Source organism: Entelurus aequoreus, linkage group LG07, assembly GCF_033978785.1.
Source record: "Entelurus aequoreus isolate RoL-2023_Sb linkage group LG07, RoL_Eaeq_v1.1, whole genome shotgun sequence".
NCBI classification, from domain to species: domain Eukaryota; kingdom Metazoa; phylum Chordata; class Actinopteri; order Syngnathiformes; family Syngnathidae; genus Entelurus; species Entelurus aequoreus.
Window position 1 is genome coordinate 83,015,837 of NC_084737.1, and position 18,942 is coordinate 83,034,778.

The 18,942-nt window shown below is 35.2% G+C and overlaps 2 protein-coding genes across 4 annotated transcripts in view; one reads left to right on the forward strand and one right to left on the reverse strand.

The window, feature by feature from the left end:
• The window catches only part of plxnb1a (plexin b1a), a 221,369-nt gene extending 218,815 nt beyond the window's left edge, over window positions 1-2,554 (reverse strand). The window contains exon 1 of one of the 2 annotated variants that reach the window (XM_062054642.1): window positions 2,260-2,554. The gene's annotated coding sequence lies outside the window, so the exon portion shown is untranslated. The remainder of the gene's footprint in view (window positions 1-2,259) is intronic. The other variant, XM_062054643.1, reaches the window with a different exon arrangement.
• Window positions 2,251-18,942, forward strand: part of zgc:171775 (STKc_p38 domain-containing protein) — a 30,820-nt gene continuing 14,128 nt past the window's right edge. The window contains exons 1-6 of one of the 2 annotated variants that reach the window (XM_062054644.1): window positions 2,251-2,431; window positions 5,887-6,005; window positions 8,958-9,087; window positions 14,288-14,346; window positions 14,520-14,631; window positions 18,805-18,834. In XM_062054644.1, coding sequence (XP_061910628.1) covers window positions 2,414-2,431; window positions 5,887-6,005; window positions 8,958-9,087; window positions 14,288-14,346; window positions 14,520-14,631; window positions 18,805-18,834 — 468 coding nt within the window. In that variant the 5' untranslated portion in view covers window positions 2,251-2,413. The remainder of the gene's footprint in view (window positions 2,432-5,886; window positions 6,006-8,957; window positions 9,088-14,287; window positions 14,347-14,519; window positions 14,632-18,804; window positions 18,835-18,942) is intronic. The other variant, XM_062054645.1, reaches the window with a different exon arrangement.

Consider the following 18,942-nt stretch of genomic DNA (forward strand, 5'->3'; position numbering starts at 1 on the left):
ATAATCACTGAATGGAGAACTGGGGGTGGGATTAAATAAATTATCTTCTTCACACTCCCTTTCAGGCAAAACTGGACAACAGTGTTTCCCACACATTCATTTATTTGTGGCGGCCCGCCATGAAAGAATTAAGGCCGCCACAAATAGATTTTTTTTTTTTTTTTTTTTGTCCTGTCCAGCTTCTCAGGCAAATCATATAGTTGATGTAGATGCCCATATCGGCTGTTCAGATTTACTTTACAAAAGAGAAGTGTAGGATCAAGATTTTAGGAGCTCTTTGTTCAGTGGATCAGATGTTTGATGAAGCTTTGTGTCTATCTACCACCACTACTGTTTTCTGTTTATTTGTTACTGACTGTGGCAGGACACCTCTGCCTCTGTTTCACTTTATGTTGCTGGTAAATAATATGGTTGTAGTAGTAGGCTAAAGTTAAATTATTTAGTATGCACTAATTAAAGGGGCAGAGCTTTGAGACATTTTAGCTTTTATATTTTATAAGATATATTTTTTGTAAGAACCACAATTAATAAATATATTTCAGTGAATAACTTATTGTTCAAATCTGTATATAAATATGTACATAAAGTGTTGTAATTATATTGTAAAATGGATGGATGGATGGATGGACGTTTAAAACAAAACTGTTATTATTAATTAGTAAGTATACATTTTTGAGCCTTTTTAGAGAAAATCATATCATTGTGGTAAATTATGCAAATTACTCGATGATGTCATGGTGACCACGCCCATAGCCACGCCCCCACCGCCACAGGTATCTTGGCAGTTTATGGGAAACACTGGACAATCATGCATTACATACTATTAGGGCTGAAACAACTAATCGATTAAATCGATTAAAATCGATTATAAAAATAGTTGGCGATTAATTTAGTCATCGATTATTATTTTTTTAATAAACCTTTATTTATAAACTGCAACATTTACAAACAGCTGAGAAACAATAATCAATATAAGTATGGTGCCAGTATGCTGTTTTTTTTCAATAAAATACTGGAAAGGATAGAAATGTAGTTTGTCTCTTTTATCCGATTATTAATCGATTAATCGAAGTAATAATCGACAGATTAATCGATTATCAAATTACCGTACTTTTCGGAGTATAAATCACTCCGGAGTATAAATCACACCAGCCGAAAATGCATAATAAAGAAGGAAAAAAACATATATAAGTCCCACTGGAGTATAAGTCGCATTTTTTGGGGAAATGTATTTGATAAAAGCCAACACCAAGAATAGACATTTGAAAGGCAATTTCAAATAAATAAAGAATAGTGAACAACAGGCTGAGTAAGTGTACGTTATATGAGGCATAAATAACCAACTTGTATGTTAACGTAACATATTATGGTAAGAGTCATTCAAATAACTATAACATATAGAACATGCTATACGTTTACCAAACAATCTGTCACTCCTAATCGCTAAATCCCATGAAATCTTATACGTCTAGTCTCTTACGTGAATGACATCAATAATATTATTGGATATTTTACGCTAATGTGTTCATCATTTCACACATAAGTCGCTCCTGAGTATAAGTCGCACCCCCGGCCAAACTATGAAAAAACTGCGACATATACGGTAGTTGTTAGGTGCAGCCCTACATACTATACATTACCTTTCGCACTATATTAATGCATATTATTATGTGTTGTCAGCTTTGTACTTTTTTATGTCATTGCCTGAAATAAATAAATAAATGGGGGAAAAAAAAGTAGTATCGTGATTTGATGGGGGATCCCATCAAAATCAATTAAACAGGCGGGCCAAAAATGTATGCAAAAAGACACATTTTATGACTATCAAAAATAAACGTTTGGATAAATTGAAGCTGGACAGTGTCAGGCTAGGATTTCTTTTGCACACACTTGCATGGAGTTTGGCATTTGTGCACACATTCCTTTGTCAGCTGACAAAAGAGGGTGTCCATCCAGCGTGTGTGTGTGTGTGTGTGTGCGTGTGCGTGTGCGTGTGCGTGTGTGTGTGCGTGTGTGTGTGTGTGTGTGTGTGTGTGTGTGTGTGTGCACAACATGCCTCCTAATTGCAACTGATGTAAAGAACAGCATTACCTACTTTGGACTGGTCTGTTACCATCATAAAGCCAAACACATTTCAAAATAAAAGCCCCACATGGATGTAGTGAACGACATGAAAGGCACAGCAAGAGTCCAGAGTTGATAGACCAAAAAAGTTACTCTCACGTAACTCCTTCTGTTTAGTTCAAAACAAGAGCTGACCTGCAGTTGGGGGCGAAGAGGGTTCACTCAGTTGTCCATGATGATGTTGAGACAAGCCGCGGCTCACCAACTACTACGGCAAGCAAAGTAGATCCACTTTCACGCTTCACGGCACTTTAAGACGCCTTAAACTACTTGAAAGTCGCGTACTTCAATGTATGATAATACTCAGGTGAGTCCGTAAGGTGTGTAAAAGTAGGTAAGAAGCCGAAATGTGTTGCCGACGCAGGTTCCTTCTTCATCAGTGAGCGTCCACCAGCTTGAATGAGAAGACAAGTCAAGTCAAACTCAGTAGGATAGGGCGGGACAGGAAATTATGTGTTTACTTTCAAAGTAAGATCCTTTACAAAACAAAGTCTGCCTTTAATCCAGCTCGTATGTTTGGTCGCTCGAACGTTACGCATACACTTTATGTAACTATTCTAGAACAAGGAGCTCTCCAAGAAATGTTGCTGTTTAAATGTATATTAACAAACAAAATCCTCGAGCAGTTACTCGGCAATGCTCTTATTGCGAAATGATCGCCCACATTCTGTCCTGAACCATTTTGTATGACTTTAGACTTGTATGTCAAATAATGACTTTTCGTTAGTGGCCATAAATAGGTAAAACAATTATGAATATATTACCTCAAATATAGTGTTTTAGTGTTTTCTGGTGGTTTTGACTGAATTTAAAATAGTATTACTTTGAGTATGCCCATTGGATGTCCCAGCTAGAAAGTTAGCTGCTTTTCATGGATGCTGTCACTATTGAGGACATGCAAATAAATATACAAATATACACACAAATCAATAAATAAGCTCATGCAGAAAAAAGGTCTGCTACTTTCCATGTTGACATTATCAACATCAGCTCCTGCCTACCCTCTGCTGGCCAGAAGTGACATAACAGCAACTTTATGCTCTTTTTTTTTTTTTTGGTTTTGTTTTTAGTAATATTATCATTGTGGCTTGCCCACATTTTCCATGCACTGTAGAGGAAATGTGGCTTTATGACTGAGTTTATGGAGCCTTTAAAATATATGTGTATTGACTCACTGATGCCAGGAAATAAATGACTTAACAAGATATATATATATAGATAGATAGATAGATAGATAGATAGATAGCTAGATAGATAGATAGATAGATAGATAGATAGATAGATAGATAGATAGATAGATAGATAGATAGATAGATAGATAGATAGATAGATAGATAGATAGATAGATAGATAGATAGATAGATAGATAGATAGATAGATAGATAGATAGATAGATAGATAGATAGATAGATAGATAGATAGATAGATAGATAGATAGATAGATAGATAGATAGATAGATAGATAGATAGATAGATAGATAGATAGATAGATAGATAGATAGATAGATAGATAGATAGATAGATAGATAGATAGATAGATAGATAGATAGATAGATAGATAGATGGATACACTGCAAAAACTGAAATCTAAGTAAGATTAAATATCTCAAACAAGGGTGATATTTGCTTATTTTCTGTCTGATAAGATAATTCTTCTCACTAAGCAGATTTTATGTTAGAGTGTTTTACTTGTTTTAAGGGTTTTGGTCCTAAATGATGTCAGTAAGATATTACAGCTTGTTGCTGAGATTTGATGAGCTATATTGAGTAAAACATGCTTGAAACTAGAATATCAACTGTTTTAAATCTGTGTCATTAACACTCACAAGTATAAAGTAATAATTTATTTTTTAAGCATGAAAAAAAAAAGTGTCTCATAATGAAAACACAAATGGACTTTGGTGTTTTATGTTCAATGAAACAAGAGAACATACATACTCATATAGTAGTACAGTTGGCACAGTACAGTAAACTGACAGTTAATATTTAAACATTTAACATGTGACATTTGTAACTATTTTGAACACAAATAGTTCATGCACATTCAGGTAAATTCTTTAAAATTATAATTAAAAAAAATGTGGCTGGGGCCCAGACTGTATATATATATATATATATATATATATATATATATATATATATATATATATATATATATATATATATATATATATATATATATATATATATATATATATATGTGTATATTCCTCGCGCACTAATTGACTGAAAGAGCACGCACTTGGCGCGATGATGTCAGCTCCAGCTCGTGGTGCCCAGGACCAGACTTAAAACCAGGGGAGACAGGACCTTCTCTGTGGTCGGCCCTAAACTCTGGAACACTCTGCCCCTCCATGTTCAAACTGCTTCCACAGTGGAGTGTTTTAAGTCTCGTCTTAAGACCCACTTTTATTCTTTGGCTTTTAACACTACGTGAGTTGTGTGGTCTTCTGTCCTCTGTTGTCCTCTGTGTTTTGTTTTTTTAAAATAAATTTTGATGTCTATTTTACTGTTTTAATTGGTTTTACCCTTTAAAATCGTTTTTAATCATATTTATTTTTTATATTGTCTCTGTATTGGTTTTCTATTAATTTATTCTTTGTTTTTATTCAGTCATTGGTGTAGCATAACATTGTTTTTAATATTGTTTTTAACATGGCTGTGCAGCACTTTGGAAACATTCTTGTTGTGTAAATGTGCTATATAAATAAAGCGGATTGGATTGGATTGGATGTTATCGATGGAAAAATGCATCTTTAGACCATATGATTTGCCTGAGCGGCTAGGAGACCCCGAGAGTAACAAGCGCTTGCCTTGTTGCCTTTCCATTAAGAACAATAAATCCGTTTTTAGTATAAGTTTGCTGGTTTCAAGAAATGTCATGCCGAGCGCATATCATTATGTCAAGATAATGGCACTAGCATTTACTTCATTTAACATATTGAGCAAAAAGGTCCAAAAAAATGTCTACCAAGAAAAGTGCACTTGTTATTAGTGAGAATATACTTATTTTAAGGTATTTTTGGGTTCATTGAGGTTAGCTGATTTTACTTGTTTTGGAAAGTCTTGACAAGCCAAATTTTCTTGTTCTATCGGCAGATCATTTTGCTTAGTTCAAATAAAATACCCCTCATTTTTGTATTGTTTTTTCTTGTTTTTGAACACTGACTTGTTGCAGTGTAGGGACTGAAAGTACTGACAACCTACAGAACCAGGCCAGACACTACAAAGTTCTACAGGAGCTTAATTTAAAGAATATTTTTCAACATATTGAGAAAAAAGATCCATTTTTTTTTCTGTTAAGAAAAGTGCACTCGTTATTAGTGAGAATATACTTATTTGAAGGTATTTTTGGGTTCATTGAGGTTAGCTAATTTGACTTGTTTTGGAAAGTCTTGACGAGCCAAATTTTCTTGTTCTATTGGCAGATAATTTTGCTTAGTTCAAATAAAATACCCCTCTTTTTTTTTTTCTTGTTTTTGAACACTGACTTTTTGCAGTGTAGATAGATAGATAGATAGATAGATAGATAGATAGATAGATAGATAGATAGATAGATAGATAGATAGATAGATAGATAGATAGATAGATAGATTTGATGTGAGTTTCACAAAAGGGGCGGGGTTTGAACTAGTAGGGGCGTGGCTTTACCCTCCTTCAACCTTTGCCACCATGCACTGACTCACCTGTCAGGTAAAAACCGCTTCATGTGTGTGAGTACTGAGTACCCCAGTGGACATTTGCACCATGGATTCTCCACAGAGGGACTCTCCGGCCAGACCAGGCTTTCAGAGGGTTGAAGTCCATAAGACAACGTGGGACGTCCCTCAAAGATACACAACGCTGTGGGCTGTCGGCTCCGGGGCCTACGGGACAGTTTGGTGAGTAACCGGGGGGGGGGGGGGGGGGAGGGGGGGGGGGGCGAAGGATAACATCATCAATACTACAGTACATAGTGTGTACTGTATTTATCTGTTTTACTGTACATGAATGCATGTACGCAATTAAAAACCATTTAAAACAGAAGATATAATGTTGTTTAAAACAGTGCCTTTAATCCAGCTCGTGTTTGCAAAAGGTCGCACATTTAAAAGCTTTTGAAACCAAATGATTTTCCGTGCCGAGCCTCTCTATCTATATGCTCAAAGTGTGCGTTCCACTCCTTGCACCCTCAGCTATCTTGCCATCTGCAAACAGACACTCTATTGTGCGCCTCGGGCAAGTCAGCAAGTCACTGCAGGTCCACGGATATATGCAAGAATCTCCTCCTTGAGGAAAACCACATATCTAATGATAAACCACCAGCGACTGACAAGGTCATGCTCCTCTACTCGTATGTAGAGGAGGGTCAATACATTAGGTATAGTGACTCAATACAATGGGAGTTTACCAACAACAATAATGTTAGTCTGGCTCTAATATCGTGGATGTGCAGAACTGCACTGCATCAATGTTGTTGTTTTGGTAGAATAACACTACCTGGATTGACAAACAAGGAAGTGTCCAAAGTGCGTTTGAAGTACAAACCCCGTTTCCATATGAGTTGGGAAATTGTGTTGGATGTAAATATAAACGGAATACAATGATTTGCAAATCCTTTTCAAGCCATATTCAGTTGAATATGCTACAAAGACAACATATTTCATGTTCAAACTGATACTGAAACTGTTTTTTTTTGCAAATAATCATTAACTTTAGAATTTGAGGCCAGCAACACGTGACAAAGAAGTTGGGAAAGGTGGCAATAAATACTGATAAAGTTGAGGAATGCTCATCAAACACTTATTTGGAACATCCCACAGGTGAACAGGCAAATTGGGAACAGGTGGGTGCCATGATTGGGTATAAAAGTAGATTCCATGAAATGCTCAGTCATTCACAAACAAGGATGGGGAGAGGGTCACCACTTTGTCAACAAATGCCTGAGCAAATTGTTGAACAGTTTAAGAACAACCTTTCTCAAGCAGCTATTGCAAGGAATTTAGGGATTTCACCATCTACGCTCCGTAATATCATCAAAGGGTTCAGAGAATGTGGAGAAATCACTGCACGTAAGCAGCTACGCCCGTGACCTTCCATCCCTCAGGCTGTACTGCATCAACAAGCCACATCGGTGTGTAAAGGATATCACCGCATGGGCTCAGGAACACTTCAGAAACCCACTGTCAGTAACTACAGTTGGTCGCTACTAGAGATGTCCGATAATATCGGTCTGACGATATTATCGGCCGATAAATGCGTTTAAATGTAATATCGGAAATCATCGGTATCGTTTTTTTTTATTATCAGTATCGTTTTTTTTATTTTTATTTATTTTTTTATTTTTTTATTTTTATTAAATCAACATAAAAAACACAAGATACACTTACAATTAGTGCACCAACCCAAAAAACCTCCCTCCCCCCATTTACACTCATTCACACAAAAGGGTTGTTTCTTTCTGTTATTAATATTCTGCTTCCTACATTATATATCAATATATATCAATACAGTCTGCAAGGGATACAGTCCGTAAGCACACATGATTGTGCTGGTCCACTAATAGTACTAACCTTTAACAGTTAATTTTACAAATTTTCATTAATTACTAGTTTCTATGTAACTGTTTTTATATTGTTGTACTTTCTTTTTTATTCATTTATTTAATTTATTTATCTTATTTTATTTGATTCATTTTTTTAAAAAGTACCTTATCTTCACCATACCTGGTTGTCCAAATTAGGCATAATAATGTGTTAATTCCACGACTGTATATATCGGTTGATATCGGTATCGGTTGATATCGGTATCGGTAATTAAAGAGTTGGACAATATCGGCATATCAGATATCGGCAAAAAGCCATTATCGGACATCCCTAGTCACTACATCTGTAAGTGCAAGTTAAAACTCTCCTATGCAAGGCGAAAACCGTTTATCAACAACACCCAGAAATGCCGTCGGCTTCGCTGGGCCTGAGCTCATCTAAGATGGACTGATACAAAGTGGAAAAGTGTTCTGTGGTCTGACGAGTCCACATTTCAAATTGTTTTTGGAAACTGTGGACGTCGTGTCCTCCGGACCAAAGAGGAAAAGAACCATCCGGATTGTTCTAGGCGCAAAGTGTAAAAGGCAGCATGTGTGATGGTATGGGGGTGTATTAGTGCCCAAGACATGGGTAACTTACACATCTGTGAAGGCACCATTAATGCTGAAAGGTACATACAGCTTTTGGAGCAACATATGTTGCCATCCAAGCAACGTTACCATGGACGCCCCTGCTTATTTCAGCAAGACAATGCCAAGCCACGTGTTACATCAACGTGGCTTCATAGTAAAAGAGTGCGGGTACTAGACTGGCCTGCTTGTAGTCCAGACCTGTCTCCCATTGAAAATGTGTGGCACCTAAAATATCAGAAGGGAGACCCCCGGACTGTTGAACAACTTAAGCTGTACATCAAGCAAGAATGGGAAAGAATTCCACTTCAAAAATGTGTCTCCTCACTTCCCAAACGTGTTCAAAGGAAAGGCCATGTAACACAGTGGTGAACATGCCCTTTCCCAACTACTTTGGCACGTGTTGCAGCCATGAAATTCTAAGTTAATTATTATTTGCAAAAAAAAAACAAAGTTAATGAGTTTGAACATGAAATATGTTGTCTTTGTAGCATATTCAACTGAATATGGCTTGAAAAGGATTCACAAATCATTGTATTCCGTTTATATTTACATCTAACACCATTTCCCAAATCATATGGAAACGGGGTTTGTATATAGAGTGTCTATAATGCATTCATATACTGTAATGTCTTTAAATACTCTCCTGTGTCCTTTAATGTCATATTGTGTGTGCTAGCTCCGCCATAGACGAGAAGACTAAGGAAAAGGTGGCCATCAAGAAGCTATATCGTCCTTTCCAGTCCCTCACCCACACCAAACGGGCCTACAGAGAACTCCGGCTGCTTCGTCATATACAACATGAAAACGTAAGCCGGAACATCACCCTTTTCCCCAAGCACCACCATAATGACCAACATTAAAGTATAGCAGCGTAATACAAACCCCATAACCAGTAAAGTTGTGTAATTCTAAATAAAAACATAATACATTGATTTGCAAATATTTTTTAACTTATATTCAATTGAATAGACTGCAAAGACAACATATTTCATGTTCACACTGACAAACATATATACATATTTTGCAAATAATCTTTAACTTAGAATTTAATGGCAGCGACACATTGCAAAAAAGTTGTCACAGGGGCATGTTCACCACTGTGTTACATGGCCTTTCCTTTTAACAACACTCAGTAAAGGTTTGGGAAGTGAGGAGACACATTTTTGAAGTGGAATTCTTTCCCATTCTTGCTTGATGTACAGCTTAAGTTGTTCAACAGTCCGGGGGTCTCCCTTCTGCTATTTTAGGTGCCACACATTTTCAATGTCTGGACTACAGGCAGGCCAGTCTAGTACCCGCACTCTTTTACTATGAAGCCACATTGATGTAACACGTGGCTTGGCATTGTCTTGCTGAAATAAGCAGGGGCGTCCATGGTGACGTTGCTTGGATGGCAACATATGTTGCTCCAAAAGCTGTATGTACCTTTCAGCATTAATGGTGCCTTCACAGATGTGTAAGTTACCCATGTCTTGGCCACTAATACACCCCCATACCATCACACATGCTGCCTTTTACACTTTGCACCTAGAACAATCCGGATGGTTCTTTTCCTCTTTGGTCCGGAGGACACGACGTCCACAGTTTCTGAAAAAATTTGAAATGTGGACTCGTCAGACCACAGAACACTTTCCCACTTTGCGTCAGTCCATTTTAAGCCTGTAGCATTTTTGGGTGTTGTTGATTAATAAGCTTTGGCTTTGCATAGTAGAGTTTTAACTTGCACTTACAGATGTAGCGACCAACTGTGGTTACTGACAGTGGGTTTCTGAAGTGTTCCTGAGCCATTGTGGTGATATCCTTTACACACTGATGTCAAGTTTGATGCAGTATTGCCTGAGGGATCGAAGGTCACGGGCTTAGCTGCTTACGTGCAGTGATTTCTCCAGATTCTATGAACCTTTTGATGATATTACATTTTAACGCATTTATCGGCCGATAATATCGGTCTGCCGATATTATCGGACATCTCTAGTAGCGACCAACTGTAGTTACTGACAGTGGTTTTCTGAAGTGTTCCTGAGCCCATGTGGTGATGTCCTTTACACACTGATGTGGCTTGTTGATGCAGTACAGCCTGAGGGATGGAAGGTCACGGGCTTAGCTGCTTACCTGCAGTGATTTCTCCACATTCTCTCAACCCTTTGATGATATTACGGAGCGTAGATGGTGAAATCCCTAAATTCCTTGCAATAGCTGCTTGAGAAAGGTTGTTCTTAAACTGTTCAACAATTTGCTCAGGCATTTGTTGACAAAGTGGTGACCCTCGCCCCATCCTTGTTTGTGAATGACTGAGCATTTCATGGAATCTACTTTTATACCCAATCATGGCACCCACCTGTTCCCAATTAGCCTGTTCACCTGTGGGATGTTCCAAATAAGTGTTTGATGAGCATTCCTCAACTTTATCAGTATTTATTGCCACCTTTCCCAACTTCTTTGTCACGTGTTGCTGCCATCAAATTATAAAGTTAATGATTATTTGCACAAAAAAACATGTTTATGAGTTTGAACATGAAATATGTTGTCTTTGTAGCATATTCAACTGAATATGGCTTGAAAAGGATTCACAAATCTTTGTATTCCGTTTATATTTACATCTAACACCATTTCCCAACTCATATGGAAACGGGGTTTGTAAAAAAATTAATCAAATCTTTGGCTTACCACGAGATGGATCCCGTGTACCAGTAGTGGTACGCGAGAATCCCTGGGGCCGTACTTATCAAGCTTCTTAGAGTGCCATTTTACACTTAAGTCCTGAGAATTTGCGAAATTTAGTCCTACTCTCAAACTTAAGAATAAAAGCTTTTTATCAACGTTCTTAAGTCTAAGAATCACTCCTACTCTCCACGATATTTAAGAGACCTTCAGAGGTGTCTTAAGTGGTTAGGAGTTGCCAGCAGGGGATGGCACTGAGGCGAGAGAGACGTGCGCCAACGTTCAGGGAACGGAACAATGTTTTGTTTTTTTTGATGACGAGCAGCTGATCAAACGGTATCGTTTAGACAGAGCGGATATTATTTTTGTCACAGATTTAATACTTTTCGATTCCATGTTGATTTCTGCATGTGTCTGCAGTGGGCTAGTATATATAGAGCCACCCACACCAGTTTCAAATTAGTTGCCTAATTAATGAATTGGAAAGAAAATGTTATGAGAGTAGCGTATGTGTGTGGCCGTGAGGTGAGTGACGTCAGTGAGTGTGTGGGCGAGAGAAGAGAGGGAGCGGTAGCGTGAGTGCCGGCGGGGACTAGTTTGTTTTGTATTATTTTGTAGTTTATTGTCAAAATATACACTCCCATTGTCCACTTCAATATTTCCAAGATATTTCTTTATTCTTAGACAACGGATTCCCTTCCGTGATTGGTCATTTCTATGGACACAGAAATGACGTCACCTAAAATTGCGTTTACGGCACATAGTAATGTCGTAATTCAGCTCTGAGTGTGACACTTAAGATTCAGTCCTACACTTCGCTGAAAGTGTGAGTAAGACGCTTGATAACTAACTTTTAAGTGCAGCTTTCAGCCAAGAATTTATTTACTCTTAAGTCAACTCTTAGCAGACTTCTTAGGAGTCATTCTAAGAAGCTTGATAAGTACGGCCGCTGGACTAGGGAATCCAGAATGTACTGTAGGCGCGGTACTCAAAGGCTGGATGATAAAACATTCGTGGGCCTTTTGTTTTGTCCTCGTCTCTTGCTTTGCTTTCAAGAAAAGTCGATTTTGAGGACAAGCAAAGTTTGTTGACCGTTCAACAAAAGCACACATAATCTTATCCCAGCTTCAGGGAGTGTTTGTTGTTGGAGCCTGCATCCGTCCATGCCTGTACCGCATACACCGTATAATATACTTATAGAACTGTTGGTTTTGGGGAGCTAATCCAGGAAAGACATAAAGTACCAAAAGACAGCTTTTATGATAAAAGTGTGGTTTTGCCCTACATTTTTTGTGTGGATGTTAGAGAACAAGAAGAAGAACACAACTAATGACAAGACAAATTCAAATTCAGCGGATGACACTTCCTTTTTTTTTACACAAAAGTAGTTGTGATTCAGTTACAAAAATGTATGTATGTGTGTAAATGAACATATCCTTAGTGTTTCTCACCTTCTTTGTCAAATTGTTGGCCTCATGGTGTCCTTTTTCTCAACTGTACTCAATAAAAAAAAAAAGCATATTCTTTGTTTGGGCTCTCCATTCTGCAGAATGATACATGCTCAATGCTTGTCGAACAATAACCCAGACAGATGAGGAAAACTGGGTCAAACAATTGATCAAAGTTTTCGTCAAAAACTGAGTCCTATGAAAAGTGAGGCGTATACAAAAAAAAAAAAAAAGATGTACCACAGTATATGATGCTTGACAGTGTCTGTAGTCCTTTCAGACCATGCCAACTCTCCCCGTCCTTTACGTGCTTTAGCAAAGCCGCTGAAGGGGGTTTTAGACGACTAATGATTGTGCCACCAGAATTCTGCCTAGCAACAAGTGGCCATAAGGCAGGGGTGTCCAAAGTGTGGCCTGGGGGCCATTTGCGGCCCGCAGCTCATGTTTTACCGGCCCGCGGCACATCATTCTAAAAATACTGAAACTTTTTTTTTTTAAAACATTCAAACGTGGAATAAAAGAGCAAATAGGTGAAATGCAACGAGAAAAAAAAGTTGCATTGTTGACTCTAAAAACAACATTTTTTAAAATAATTTTTCAAAAAATAATAATGAGTCAAAATAAATGTTGCCGTGAATTATTGACTGATTTAAGGACACACAGGACACAAATACAACAAACAAAAAAAACACGAAAAATATGAAAATTATTTTAAAAAATACATGCAAATTATACACTACCGTTCAAAAGTTTGGGGTCACCCAAACAATTTTGTGTTTGAGCCTTCATTTCTAAGAACAAGAATAGACTGTCGAGTTTCAGATGAAAGTTCTCTTTTTCTGGCCATTTTGAGCGTTTAATTGACCCCACAAATGTGATGCTCCAGAAACTCAATCTGCTCAAAGGAAGGTCAGTTTTGTAGCTTCTGTAACGAGCTAAAGTGTTTTCAGATGTGTGAACATGATTGCACAAGGGTTTTCTAATCATCAATTAGCCTTCTGAGCCAATGAGCAAACACATTGTACCATTAGAACACTGGAGTGATAGTTGCTGGAAATGGGCCTCTATACACCTATGTAGATATTGCACCAAAAAGCAGACATTTGCAGCTAGAATAGTCATTTAGCACATTAGCAATGTATAGAGTGTATTTCTTTCAAGTTAAGACTAGTTTAAAGTTATCTTCATTGAAAAGTACAGTGCTTTTCCTTCAAAAATAAGGACATTTACATGTGACCTCAAACTTTGGAACGGTAGTGTTTATTTTTGGTTTAAGTGTTAGATACCTTTTTGCCTGCACACTGCCTCCCGCATATTGTGATCACGACAAACCATGTTCCCGACATTTACAAAGCATTTAGCTACCTGCTGCCACCTACTGAAATGGAAGAGTATTACACGGTTACTCTGGCGAGCTGGAGACAGCACCGACACTCAACAACAACACATCATTTGCAGACTATAATTACTGCTTTGCAAAAAATATTTTTAACCCAATTAGGTGAAATGACATAATCTCTCACGGCACACCAGACTGTATCTCACGGCGCACTAGTGTGCCGCGGCACAGTGGTTGAAAAACACTGATGTAGACCACAAGGAAGTCTTTTACATTTAGAAAAAAATCATAATATGACTCCTTTGATGCGCCTTATAATCCGGCGCGCCTTTTGTATGAAGATAGACCTCAATAGACCCGCTCATCTGCAGTGCGCCTTTTAATCCGGTGCGCCCTATGGTCCGAAAAATACAATCATTATTATGTACGTGACGTGACAATGTTACTAAAACTTGGCCTGTGTGGAACAAATGAAGTGACATCATTTCCCGTGGTGAAAAAAGTACAATTTTGAAGTCAACCAAGATGTCTAACGGAGATGTCTCTGCTCCTCCAAAGGTGATATGCCTCCTCGACGTCTTCACACCTGATTCCTCCGTGGAGAAATTCCAAACGTTGTAAGTTAGCGACCGCATTCTCCAGTGAGTTGTCGCAGCTTGCATTTTCAAAATGTGTGCAAGGACGTCCTGCACGTGTGTATGGGAAGTTCCTGCTTTTATCAGCAAGTTTGTTCATGTTTCTTTTGGTTGGAATTCTCACCATTTCCCGCTTTCTTCTCCACGCGCACCAGTTATATGGTGATGCCCTTCGTAGCGCAGGATCTGGGCCACATCATGAAGAAGCGGCGATTAACCCAGCGCATCATCACATACCTGTTCTACCAGCTTCTCAGAGGACTTAAAGTAAGTGCTTACCACACGCTATTTTTACGTGTATTAACATCACATTGTTAAGAAGTTATTTTCCCCCCACATCTATTATGTTAATGGATCATATTTGTATTAGCAGTAGCCAGCATATGGAAGCACGACAGGCTATTGTAGGACTTATGACAGGGTGGTGACTCCTGTCAACACACCTTGACTCCCAGTGCAACCTGGGAACTAGTAAAGTGCCATACCACTGATTTTTTTATGATCCAACAGTGAGTACATTTCAGGCTGGTATCGGTGATATCGATCTGATACACAGACTTTGTGCAAATGTACCTAATGCGTCTGCAAAAATGGAAAAAAGTTGTGGATTTCAAATGAAAACATAGCATAAGGAATACAGCTCTATATTTATTTATTTTATTTATTTTATTTATTTTATTTATTTTATTTATTTTATTTATTATGTATTATGTATAATGTATTACTTATTATGTATTATTTATTATGTATTATTTATTATCTATTATTTATTAAATAGTATTTATTTTATTTATTTTATTTATTTTATTTATTTTATTTATTTTATTTATTTTATTTATTATGTATTATGTATTATGTATTACTTATTATGTATTGTTTATTATATATTATTTATTAAATAGTATTTATTTATTTATTTTATTTTATTTATGTATTTTATTTATTTATTACATAGTATTTATTATATTAGGATTTTATTATTATCATTATTATTATTATATATAATTTATAATTATTTATTTATTTATTTTATTAATGTATTATATAGTATTTATCATAGGATTTAATTATTATCATTATTTATTATTTTTATGTATCATTTATTTTGTATTATTTATTTGTATATATTAATATATGTTTATTTATTTAAAGTATATTGAGGTAGTGGTGTGAATAACATACAATAATATAGCCGAGCTAATACAACAGAAAAAACAGAGGACAAAATCATTTAAGTAAAATTGTGTTTCAAACCGTAACAAAATAAACAAGTAACATAATAAAAGCATAAAATAAATGAATTTATAAGAACAAATATTGGAATAAAAAATAAGTCATAGTTCAGTTACATGAACATGTTACCGTGAAAATACTTCACAAGTTTAGGTACTTTTTTTACACTATGTTCCTGTTTTTTAATACGAACTATCCCAAATAAGTGCAGTATAAAAGTATTGATATTTTGATTTGACAATTGATATTAGAGTGGAAAGATCTGGTATCGGCGGTATCGATATTTTAGTATCAATACGCACATCATTTCTGAGAACTGTATTCTAAGTGCAATTAGCTTCACCAATATAACCTAAATGTCAAACATCTGGGGCCGTACTTATCAAGCTTCTTAGAATGACTCCTGAGAAGTCTGCTAAGAGTTGACTTAAGAGTAAATTAATTCTTGCCTGAAAGCTGCACTTAAAAGTTAGTTATCAAGCGTCTTACTCACACTTTCAGCGAAGTGTAGGACTGAATCTTAAGTGTCACACTCAGAGCTGAATTACGACATTACTATGTGCCGTAAACGCAATTTTAGGTGACGTCATTTCTGTGTCCATAGAAATGACCAATCACGGAAGGGAATCCCTTGTCTAAGAATAAAGAAATATCTTGGAAATATTGAAGTGGACAATGGGAGTGTATATTTTGACAATAAACTACAAAATAATACAAAACAAACTAGTCCCCGCCGGCACTCACGCTACCGCTCCCTCTCTTCTCTCGCCCACACACTCACTGACGTCACTCACCTCACGGCCACACACATACGCTACTGTCATAACATTTTCTTTCCAATTCATTAATTAGGCAACTAATTTGAAACTGGTGTGGGTGGCTCTATATATACTAGCCCACTGCAGACACATGCAGAAATCAACAAGGAATCGAAAAGTATTAAATCTGTGACAAAAATAATACCCGCTCTGTCTAAACGATACCGTTTGATCAGCTGCTCGTCATCAAAAAAACAACAACATTGTTCCGTTCCCTGAACGTTGGCGCACGTCTCTCTCGCCTCAGTGCCATCCCCTGCTGGCAACTCCTAACCACTTAAGACACCTCTGAAGGTCTCTTAAATATCGTGGAGAGTAGGAGTGATTCTTAGACTTAAGAACGTTGATAAAAAGCTTTTATTCTTAAGTTTGAGAGTAGGACTACATTTCGCAAATTCTCAGGACTTAAGTGTAAAATGGCACTCTAAGAAGCTTGATAAGTACGGCCCCTGATCTATTCAAACTATCCAGATGTGCACCAAAGACCAAGTCCAGGCTAAATTGGGTCCATATGCAGAATTTGATTTGGATTGCCCCGTTTTTTCCCCAAAACTTTTGTGTTTATGTGAAACTGTAATCATAGAATTTGAAGCATGTTTTTTCGACTAAAACAAATTCATGGGGAGTTTTAGTGAAAAATAAAAATGTTAACACTATCAAAACATATATTTTTGAAACATACCCAACTGGGTGAGACAGTACCACCATTTTAGAAGACGATCACTAATACTGTGTGTTTGCACAGGGAATTATGTCATTACATTCTAATCAGTGACGGAGCAGGAAGCGTTAAAATCTAGTTTTTCCATTTTCCATTTACAGTAATGCACTGTAAAAACAACGATCACAAATTTTATGGTGAAATTCTGCCGACTGAGTTGCCGGTTTTTTTTTAACTGTAAAATCTACAGAACAATTTTTGTTATGTTGTAACAGGACTGGAAAGAACACGACGAAAGTGTGAATTTTGAACTTAACGTATAATCGGAATTAGAAGTGACAAATATAACATTTCTGTAGGAATTAAATGATTATATTTCATGGTAAAATGTAATTTAGAACCAAATACAATTTTTCCATTGGCTTTATCCTACTCCTTTCCATATAACGCAAAATACTCAGCATATTGATCTGATTCCATATATAATAATACCATTTAAAATTATAATTTAATATTCTTTGGAAAATGGAAACATTGTATTTGGTTCTAAATTACATTTTACCATGAATTATAATAATTTGATTCCTACAGAAATTTTATATCTGTCACTTCTTATTCTATATATATGTATGTATATACTGTATATGTATATATATATATATATATATATATATATATATATATATATATATATATATATATATATATATATATATATATATATATATATATATATATATATATATATATATATATATATATACACATATGTATGTATATATATATATATATATATATATATATATATATATATATATATATATATATATATATATATATATATATATATATATGTATGTATATATATATATATATATGTATATGTATGTATGTGTATATATATATATATATATATATATATATATATATATATATATATATATATATATATATATATATATATATATACATATATTATATATATATATATATTGCGTTATATAGTATTGAGCACTGTTTAACGGCTATATGTATAAAATATTAAATATATAATATTAATCATATACCTGAATATAAATATATATATATATATATATATATATATGTATATATATATAAAGAATATATAATGTGTATATATAAATATATAAATAATATCATAGAATAACAATGTTAATCATAAACATATATGATTAATATATTTGTGTATATATATATATATATGATTAATATATATATATATATGTGTATATATATAATATATAATGTGTGTATATATATATATATAATATATGTAATATATAATGTGTGTATATATATACATATATATATATATATATATATATATATATATATATATATATATATATATATATATATATATATATATATATATATATATATACCATGGTATTGAGCACTATTTTTTTGGATAATCTAATTAAGACATATACATATATATATATATATATATATATATATATATATATATATATATATATATATATATATATATATATATATATATATATATATATATATATATATATATATATATATATATATATATATATATATATATATATATATATATATATATATATACGTTTTATTTCCTGGGGGGCTCAAATTACAACTATCTATCTAAACAAGTATTTCCATAAATCGATTGTGTCTCAAAGTGGTTTCAATATAATGTCTTTTAATTACCGTTTCCCCTTTTTACAGTACATCCATTCTGCAGGAATCATCCATCGGGTTTGTACTTTTTAAGATAATACCCATTTTATTTTCATTCACTTTTGCCAGATGATCTAAATGCAACTTAACTTTCATCAGTTCATGTCTAGAAAGACTTTGTATTGT